At 45.8% G+C, this 9,397-nt stretch overlaps 1 protein-coding gene across 1 annotated transcript; it reads right to left on the bottom strand.

Moving 5' to 3' along the window:
* Positions 1 to 1,483: 1,483 nt before the first annotated feature.
* On the bottom strand, positions 1,484 to 8,409 carry LOC142245813 (vomeronasal type-2 receptor 26-like). Its single transcript, XM_075318783.1, has 3 exons — positions 8,286 to 8,409; positions 5,709 to 6,605; positions 1,484 to 1,770 (listed from the first exon to the last, which is right to left on the bottom strand). The coding sequence occupies exons 1-3, from the start codon at positions 8,407 to 8,409 to the stop codon at positions 1,484 to 1,486; spliced, it is 1,308 nt and encodes a 435-aa protein (XP_075174898.1).
* Between the last annotated feature and the right edge of the window lie 988 nt (positions 8,410 to 9,397).

The raw sequence follows: 9,397 nt of genomic DNA, 5'->3' as shown, positions 1-9,397 counted from the left end.
GAAAGTGGCAGCCACTGTGGAGATTTGTTTATTTTGTTTCGAATGTTTCTCAGGGAGAACGATATCAGAAAAATGCTTTTGAATTCTTTTACGCAATTCTTGTGTGGTTTGTCCCACATATAGAAGTGGGCAGGGACAGAATAGCACATATATGACATTTGTTGTTTGACAATTATTGTAATCCTTCAGATCATACACAAAATTACCGTTTGGATGATTGAAGGTCCTGGTTTCAGACACATGGGAACAGATTGAACACTCTCCACATGGAAATGATCCCGTGAGTTTGACTCCCCTTCCCAAGGTAGAGACTGGGCTCTGAAAGTGACTCTTACTAAGATGGTCTTTTAAATTTGGCGCTTTTCTTGCAGTCAATAGTGGTCTAGAATCTACTGCGTTGTTGAGCCTGGGTTCAGGGAGTAGGATATTCCAGTTTTTCCATAGAAGTTGGTGCAGGTCCTTCCACTGATTGTTGTAACTGGAGATCAGTCACACAAGGTTATCTTCTTTCTTCTTTTTTGGTCTCAATAGATAATTTTTCACTCATGTGGGTGGATCTCTGGAAAGCCTTGGAGATAATTCCAGCTGGATATCCCCTTTGTAGGAATCGTCGCTTTAGTTCCTCTGCCTGTAAGTTAAAATCGGACATGTGACTGCAATTCCTTTTAACTCTAATGAATTGTCCGAATGGTATTCCCCTTTTGAGATGTGTGGGTGGAAGCTATCATAATGAAGCAAATTATTCATGGTGTATCCTTGCAGTACAGTCTAGATGTAATGATATTGTTCTCCACTGTTAATTTCACGTCGAGGAATTCCACCGTGGTAGCCATCTTGCTGGTAAGATGCAAATTGTACATGTTATTGTTAAGATCAGAAAGAAATTCCAAGCACCTCTCCCGTGGTCTAGAACATCATCTATGAATCTGAACCACCGGGTAGTATGGGCCCGGAAAAACTTATGGGGATACATGTGTGACCCCTCCGACCAACCTAAAAATAGGTTGGTGTACGAAGGGGCACACCATGCCCCAATAGCAGTGCCGGACAACTGCCTGTAAAACTTTCTGTCAAAAACAAAAAAATTATGGTGCAGGATGAATGATAAGAGATCCAACAACAGTTGTGTTGGTTATCTCCATGAAACTGCTCCAATGCATCTTTTACCACCACTAACCCTAGATGTTGGGATGTGCTTGCATAAAGCACCTCTATATCAAGGGAAACTAGGATTGTGTTTGTTGGTACTGTCATTTTTTCATATATCTCCAAAAAATGCATCGTGTCCCTTATATAGGATCTCTTATTAACTACCAATAGCTGTAGGAAATAGTCAAGATATTGGCAACTTCTCTCATTGAAGCCCCCGATTCCTGCCACTATCGGTCTACCTGGTGGACTGGTGGTAGATTTGTGGATCTTGGGGACCAAATATAGGGTGGGAACAACCGGTTTGGATATTAATAAAAAGTTTTTCTCACCTTTAGTTATCTTCAAATGCCAGGTGAATTATGGTATCCAGCTTCTTTTTGAAAGCTTGTGTAGGATCTGAAGGTAAAACAGTATAGACCATGGAGTTGTTAAGTTGTCTATTAGCTTCCAAAAGGTATTGATCAACCGGCCAGATGACTATGATTCCACCTTTATCAGCTTTTCTGATGGTAAGCTGTTTGTTCTTCCCCAGTTCTTTAATAGCCTTCCTTTCTTCTTTGGAGATGTTGCCAAATCTGATATTCTGTATCCTCAGATGGTGTATATCTTTTATCATCACTTTGAAAAAAGTAGAAATACCTGGTGATAGTTCAAAAGATGGTGTAGATTGTGATGATGCACGTAAGCTGCAGGCTCTCTGCTACCTGTGAAGTTATCACTAGAGATGAGCTACCCCCCTAGCGTTCGAGTTTGGTTTGGTTCGTCGAACGGCGGCTCCGTTCGGTGAACGTTCGACAAACACCTTCAAACCCCATTGAAAACATTGGCAGGCAAATGCAAACACATACAAACACATAAAAACACCTTCCAAGGTGTCCAAAAGGTCATAAACAGCTCACAAGACACCACAAACACATGGAAAAGTGACAAGTACATATACTCATGCTGAAAACAAAAGAGCTGGAAGAGTAAAAGGAGGAGGAGACACAGATGTAGTAGTATCTGCAAATGATCATCAATGCCATGACTTTGCAACTTGAGCCTTGCTAATTTGGGCTTCCAATCTGGAAAAATTACCTGAGCTCGCCACTTACACCTTGGGGATCTTGTTGTGCCCCGCAGCTAGCATTGTCTCTGAACGTGTATTCAGTGCTGCTGGGTGTGTGCTGACAGATAAGCGCACGCGTCTGTCCAGTGACAATGTGGACAGACTAACATTCATGAAGATGAACAAATCATGGATCTGAAAGGAATATTCTACCCCTGTGTCATCCTGGGGAGACGAAAGGCTGGTAGATTTTTGATAGTGCTTCATGCAAATCAACATTTTAAGTTTGCATCTGTGGGACATTAGATGTCACTAAAGTGTTGTCCGGGGCCCAATTTTTAGAAAAAAGGGAGACTCTGGTTGGATTCCCCTTTCTGTGTTTTAAATGATCCAAGATGAACAAACTATTGATCTGAAAGGACTTTTCTACCCCTGTGTCATCCTGGGAAGACGAAAGGCTTGTGGATTTTTGATAGTGCTTCATGCAAATCAACATTTTAATTTTGTATCTGTGGGACATTAGATGTCACTAAAGTGTTGTCCGGGGCCCAATTTTTGGAAAAAAGGAGACTCTGGTTGGAATCCCCTTGCTGTGCTTTACCTGATTTTAGAAGAGCATCACATGCCTAACAGGTTGACACACCCAGCCCAGGAACTCCCTGTTAACAACACAGGGGCTATTGGGTACGCTGTCCGTGTGCATAGGGGGCACACCTGTGGACAGCAGGCGCAGCAGCCCAGTTAATGCCACTGGGCTGCACTACCAGCACTGGCAGGACAGGAGCTGGCCATAACCGTTCTGTGTTACCAAGTGTGGTAGCGTCTAGCACCGACGCCCTATCCCTGCCTACCTCTGTCCTAAAGCTGCAATGGATTCAACACATGCTCTGTTTGAGCATAATAGAAGACTGTGCACCTCCATAATGTCTCCAGCCCCTTTTATAACCTGGGTCCGCCCCAACTCAGGGTGGACCACAATGCACCTCCTGGAGACAAAAGCAGAGTGACACATCATCAGTGACATAACCAGCGGACTATCCGGAATCGCAACTTCACTGATGATCTCATGGCAGCCACGCCCCAAACACCTCACCATTCATCGTCTGACGAACATTGATGAAGTGCCAAGTCATAGGGGCAGGCCTCTGCGAGCCAGTCCGGAGTGGCCACATCACAGGACACCTGATTCCCTCTGGCCTATCAGGGACTGCCACCTCACGGACATGGCCAGTGAGGTCCTTACTGGACCTAGCCTCTGATGCACTAAATGCTCAGTAGGCACAACACAGGACTTAGACACGGCACGGAGTTCAAGTACCTGTGCAATGAGGCTTTTCGCACTAAGCGTGGGAGCATGCTCAGTAGCCCGAACTGAGGATCTTTTTTCCCTTCGGTTTATTTAGCCTTATATACAAGTGATTATGCAGGAAAAACTGTTTCTTAACCTTTTTGGCCTGTAAAATGCAATTTAGGTTAGGTTTGGTAGCCGTTCTTGTGCATCTGTAAAAGTGGCATAATACTGTGACATGTTTATTCCCAGAAACCATATGTGAGTCAGAAATGCATGCAGCATATTCTCCAGCTCTCCCCATTCAGTGTCATCACTTTCCCATCCATTTCAGCTTTTTCCTCTGGCCTCCAGACCTCTTTGTTGGCTCCAGCAGAAAATTACTCACATTTCCCATTGACTTGCATTGTACTCACTATTCATAGAGAATACACGAATATTACAAAGTACTCGTTATGAGTATATCGTTTTTGAATATTATGGTACTCGTTCATCTCTACTCAAAACAGGATCAATACACACCTAGGAGACCTCGGCGTTTTATACTCGGTTTTTTTCCAGATCAATATAGGCTTTACAGTTTTGCTATTTGCAGTGAATTCATTCTTGGGGAAATAAACTTTTGTGGAAATTCGGGGAAGTCTGTGGATTCAATGTTATGCACCTATACTGGACTTTGCTTCCTTGTTCTTGGTCAGCTTCCCTCTGCTGTGCTCTATGTTGGATTTTACAAATTGCTCTGCGAGGCCCAATGACCTGATGTCTTTAGGCCGATTTAAGAACCACTAAGTCCTGAGTCTTTAGATCTGCGCTTCGTGTGCACCACCAGCTTTACTTATTATGTTTGAAATTGAATTAATCAATGTTGGATTCCACTTCATCTTGTTTACTGCTTGTGAGATTGCTGTTTGTCCATGTCCTCATGATTCCACGTGTCTTCGAGGAAGCTGCACCAACGCATGGGGTCCAGATGCCCGCCCGGACCTGAGGTTAGGGAATCCACCTGAGAGCCTAACATTCAAATTCCATAAGAGCCACAAGACTTGTTCTGTTCTAGTGAATTTAGGCCAGTTAGTAACATGGGGAATACACCAAAACTTTCTCATCAGATTCTCCCACCTCTAGGACCCGATAATGACATCACGGGTCCTTCAACCCATTTACCATATAGGTAGGGAACAAATAATGCGCTGGCCTTTCACTACACTTCATGTATTTATATTTTTTAATTGAGATGTACAAAAATCACAAATAATGAAAGAGAATCCATCAGAGCGGAGGAATTACATAATTTGGCAAAATAAATATCTTACACCCTCCCTGCCAACCCCCACTTCTCCACAATGGAGAGAAAGGATGAAAGGGAAAAATAAAAACTATTTTTCTGTTATTTCTCTGTTACCACTTCCATTTAGTTTTTATTGTTTAGCATTTTCTGATATTCTTCTCTCCCAGGTCCATACATTGATTTTCAGTTTGTACTTACCAGAACTCCAGCTTCAGAAAAGGTCAATTAGTGGTTATTTTGTGCTGCCGGTAAATAACAATGTCTTACGCTATTCAAAAAACATGATTCATGGACACAACGGCTTAGTCCGTTGGGTTGAACCACATGTACAGGGTTTTACCGTAATATGCGTATACAATATGGCACAAAGTAATGGACGTGTCTTATCACTGACGTGTCCATGAATCAAGGGAGATTCCTGAGAGCCGTGGTGTCTGCAGAGCCGAGGCAGCTTCAAGGCACGTTGAATCGATGGACAATGTTTTTGAATGGCGCACGACATCGTTATTGACCAGCAGCGCGGAATAACCACTAATCATCCTTCTCTCCTTGTTATCGGCTCTTTGATCCTGTGGATCTGCAGTTGCGGTCATTTATAGGCCTTATTTCCCCCGAGATGAGCACATATGATCATTTCTATTTCCTCAGATAAACCCATTGCACAGTTTCCCCCTCTCTGCATAGATCTGGAGCCTGGAATAATGCCCTTAAAAGAAGCAGCTTTTTGTATTTACTCATATTGATTCCTCTATAAACATGTGATATTCTAATAATTGCACTGATAACTGGAGATATTACATGTATTTGTTACATGTTTATATGTTTCCTTCATACACGAGCCGATAGAGAAGCTCTACTGTAATATGGCCTCCTCTAATGCACAGAATCAGTCACTATCACCACACGGCTAATATCTCACAGTCTTTCATTACTTTTCCGGAGCAGATCCGTTTTTCTATTCCTTTCAGATCTAAATAAAATGATAAAACATTTTGGGAAAAACACACAACCCAGGAGCCCAGCACTGGAAGCCATGACGGCAAATATCTCCACAGCCACCATGGACTTCCCTCTGGTGCTCAGATAAGCCGGGATCATGGCGATCCAGACACTGATGAACACCAGCATGCTGAAGGTGATGTACTTGGCCTCATTAAAACTATCCGGTAATGTCCTCACCATGAAAGCCAGAACAAAGCTGACAGCCGCCAGGAGCCCCAGATTACCCAACATGGAGCAGAACCAGAGATCTGAGCCTTCATTACACTGAATGATGATCGTCCCAGGATAAGACTCAGTGTCCAGGTCCTGGAATGGGGGAGAAATAGACAACCAGATGGCACAGATCACAACCTGAAGAGAAGAAAACAGCAACACTATGGTATAGGGAAGTTTCACACTCAGCCATCTTCTCCAGGGGCTTCCGGGCTTGGTGGACTTAAAAGCCACATAGACCATGATGGTCTTGGCGAGAAGTGATGAGATGGCAACTGAGAAGAAAATCCCAAAACTGGTCTCACGTAATCTACAAGTTACATCAGTGGGACGACCAAGAAACAAGAAGCCTGAGAGGAAGCTGAGGAAGATGGAGACCAGGAGGAGATAACTCAGGTTCCGGTTATTAGCTCTAACAATAGGAGTGTCCCGGTAGGAAATAAATATTCCAAATATGAAGCCGGTCACAAGACATCCGGAGAGCGAAACACCAGAAAATACAGATGCAATGGGGTCCTTCTGGTAAGAGATGAAGTCCATCACTTTGGGCAGACACCGGTCGCTCTTCTCATTTGGCCATTCATCACTTTGGCATTTAATGCATTTGTCAGCGTCTGTAAGGAAATTACATAAAATATTACATATATAACAGTAAAAATTATCTACAGTGAAGGAAGTAATTACCAGTCTTGGTGTACCCTGCGTCTTAGACGGATCCCGCATCACCCTCCTGTGTATGCTTTTAATTTTTTTGTTCAAATAAAAAGATTCCTCCTCCTTGCTGTTCACTGCTGGTGCAGGGGCCATGCAGTCAGCGCTTTATAGAAGAGGACTTATTTCCAGGCGCTGTGCAGGGACCCGCTATCTATACAGCTTCACCAGTGATCAGCTGCTGCCTCTGATTGCCCATCGGCTGATCATAGCGGTATACAGAGCTTGGCTCTGGAAATCGCCCCGGCATCTGTCATGTGTTACAAAGTGCTGACTGCACAGCCCCTGCGGAGGCCGCTGACAGTGCTTTATATCAGATGCAGATTCCTGGGCGCTCTGCAGAGCCGAACTCTGTATACAGCTACTGCAATGATCAGCTGCTGACCTCTGATTGGCCGGCAGCTGATTATCGCTGTATACAGCGCTCCCATCTGCAGAGCGCCCGGGAATCAGTCATCTGCTATACAGCACTGACTGCATGGGTATCTGCACAGGCAGCGTTCAGGAGGGGGCCACTGCCTGCATGCCACCAGCAGCATCAGGGGCTGCATGCAGCGTACAGGCTGTGAGACCCCTGCACTATGGAATGTGGGGAGGGGGCGGTGACTCCGGCACCATGTACCCGCCCAGCAGGGCGGCTACATGATGTCAGCTGTGATGTCCGTCAACAAGGCAGCATAAGCGCATGCCCAGTCGTCGTGACATCACAGAAAACTGCAAAATCATGGCAGGAGTGGTCACATGACAGCTCTGAGTCGGGGGAGAGGGGCTGACAGCAGGGCAGGTAGGTAGTCACTATCTACTTACCTGCCCCAATGTAGCCCAATAGTGTAATGACAAGAAAAAGGCAAAATAAGTTGGATAACCCCTTTAATCAGTGATACTGCAGAGCAGTCTGGGAGCATGCTGTGTAAGAGTCAACCCGGAATGACAGACCAATTGCAAATGTACTCCTTGTTTGCATTTGATGGGTCCATTAGGAGGGTATATAAAGTGAGTCACCACAATCAAGTGCTATCCCCGATGAAGAAGGGCAGCACCCTTCGAAATGTGTAAGATTGACGTGGCACATTGTAGGCTCGCTCCTTTTCAAATCTCCCGCCATACACCTGTTACGTCACCCAGTCCTAAAAGCGCGCCAGAGAAGGAGGGGTGAGGTTCCGGCTGGGACTGACCATCCACATTCGCTCGGCGGTCAGCACACCGCACTCCCCAGCATAATTGCCAAAAATAAGTTCTAGAAAGTCACAATAAGACGTTGTCATTTTTCTTCCGAAAATAAACCTTTTGCTCAGATAATCTTATAGGGCTGGATTTATAGGGTCTTGCTATTAGGAATACGGGGGATACTCTATATCCACAGTACTAATCTGCAGGTAAATACGGCTCCAGACATAAGCAGCGGTGTGTCCGGATGTTATGGAGTTATTTCCTCCCTGCAGCCGCTGGGTTCAGTCTCTGCACCGCACAATTGCTGTAACCTCGCCCTCTGACCCCTGAGTGACGTCCGGCTCCGCGGTGCGTTACTGATGCTGGGTCTGAGCCGCTGTCCGGTGCCGTGTGCAGCCTCTTACTGTACCTACCGGTCATATCGGAGATCTCTCCTTCTGAACACGGGACGCAGTCGTAGCAGCAGGGATGAATTGTCCGTCCTGCCTTTTTCCAGCTTCCAGGTGAACATGGATCTGAGCAGCGGGACACCGGCATCTGAAGGAAAGATGAGAACTAGTGATGGGTGAGGTATAAATTGCTCGGGTGCTCATTAATCGAATCCAGCAGGTCAGACACTCGGACGGGCTCCACTCGAGTAACAAGCATAAAGGAAGTCATGGGAGAACTTGAGCATTTTTGTGGTAGACCCCCAGGAGGTCTCAGGGGGGCCTGGAAATCAGTGAAATGGAAAGAAACTGTCGGGGAAGACGCCTGGACACATCTCTGACTCTCAGGTCTCTGCTGGGAATGATGTTGTCAGATTATTACACCAGTTTTTCTGACTGACAATAAAACATAAAAACAGAAGATAGAATGGATTTTACAGGAAAAAAAAATGATAGAAAACATTCTCTCCTGTATAATAACTTGTATATAAGACAAATAAAAAGGAAAAACCTCCTCCTCCTCCTCCTCGAGCCCTTCACAAGTAGCGTTTTTACACTTTCACATTTGCTTCAATGATGAAAAACTGCTGCAAAACGCTGAAAGAGTTGACTTGCTGATCCTTTAAAAAATGCAGCAGTTTTCGGCGGGGGCGTGTCTGGGACTCCATGGAGCAGGACGTGTAAGGGCTGGGCTCCTCCACCCGGGATACCAAAAAGCCCTTTACATAAGCTTTGCATAAGCAGGAATGGGGAAGAAGAGACTCCCAAAAACTACTAAGGACCCGGTGATTCCAGCACTGCTCACCCTGGACTCCTACCTTACAAAGGAGACACCAGGGGAGCGGGAACAAGAGAAGGCACAGGCAGCAGGAGTGCCACAAAGCACTTACCCCGGGACAGCCGCGATGGAGGATTGTGCAGGAGGGACGGAGCGGGGATTACCCACCCGCGCCGCGGACGGAGGAGGAGGAGGAGATCGGGAGCCGGTGGATCCCGGTGGGAGCGGGCCTTCCCTCGTGGGCAAGATGGCGGCGGAGGTGGCGGAGGCGGCGTGCAGCAACTCACCAGCACAGAGGCACGAGCAGGAGCATCGCCAG

This window comes from Anomaloglossus baeobatrachus, chromosome 1 (assembly GCF_048569485.1).
Source record: "Anomaloglossus baeobatrachus isolate aAnoBae1 chromosome 1, aAnoBae1.hap1, whole genome shotgun sequence".
NCBI lineage: Eukaryota > Metazoa > Chordata > Amphibia > Anura > Aromobatidae > Anomaloglossus > Anomaloglossus baeobatrachus.
The sequence above is the reverse complement of the archived record's forward strand: the minus strand, read 5'-3'. Positions and strand labels throughout refer to the sequence as shown.

What these genes read in the sequence shown, in the direction of transcription:
- LOC142245813 (XM_075318783.1), bottom strand. Translation starts at nt 8,409, where the DNA reads ATGCCGGTGTCCCGCTGCTCAGATCCATGTTCACCTGGAAGCTGGAAA. An exon ending in AGAGATCTCCGATATGACCG is followed by an intron (nt 6,606 to 8,285) that starts GTAGGTACAGTA and finishes ATTTCCTTACAG; the next exon opens with ACGCTGACAAATGCATTAAA. An exon ending in AACGGATCTGCTCCGGAAAA is followed by an intron (nt 1,771 to 5,708) that starts GTAATGAAAGAC and finishes CTTTTTTCAAAG; the next exon opens with TGATGATAAAAGATATACAC.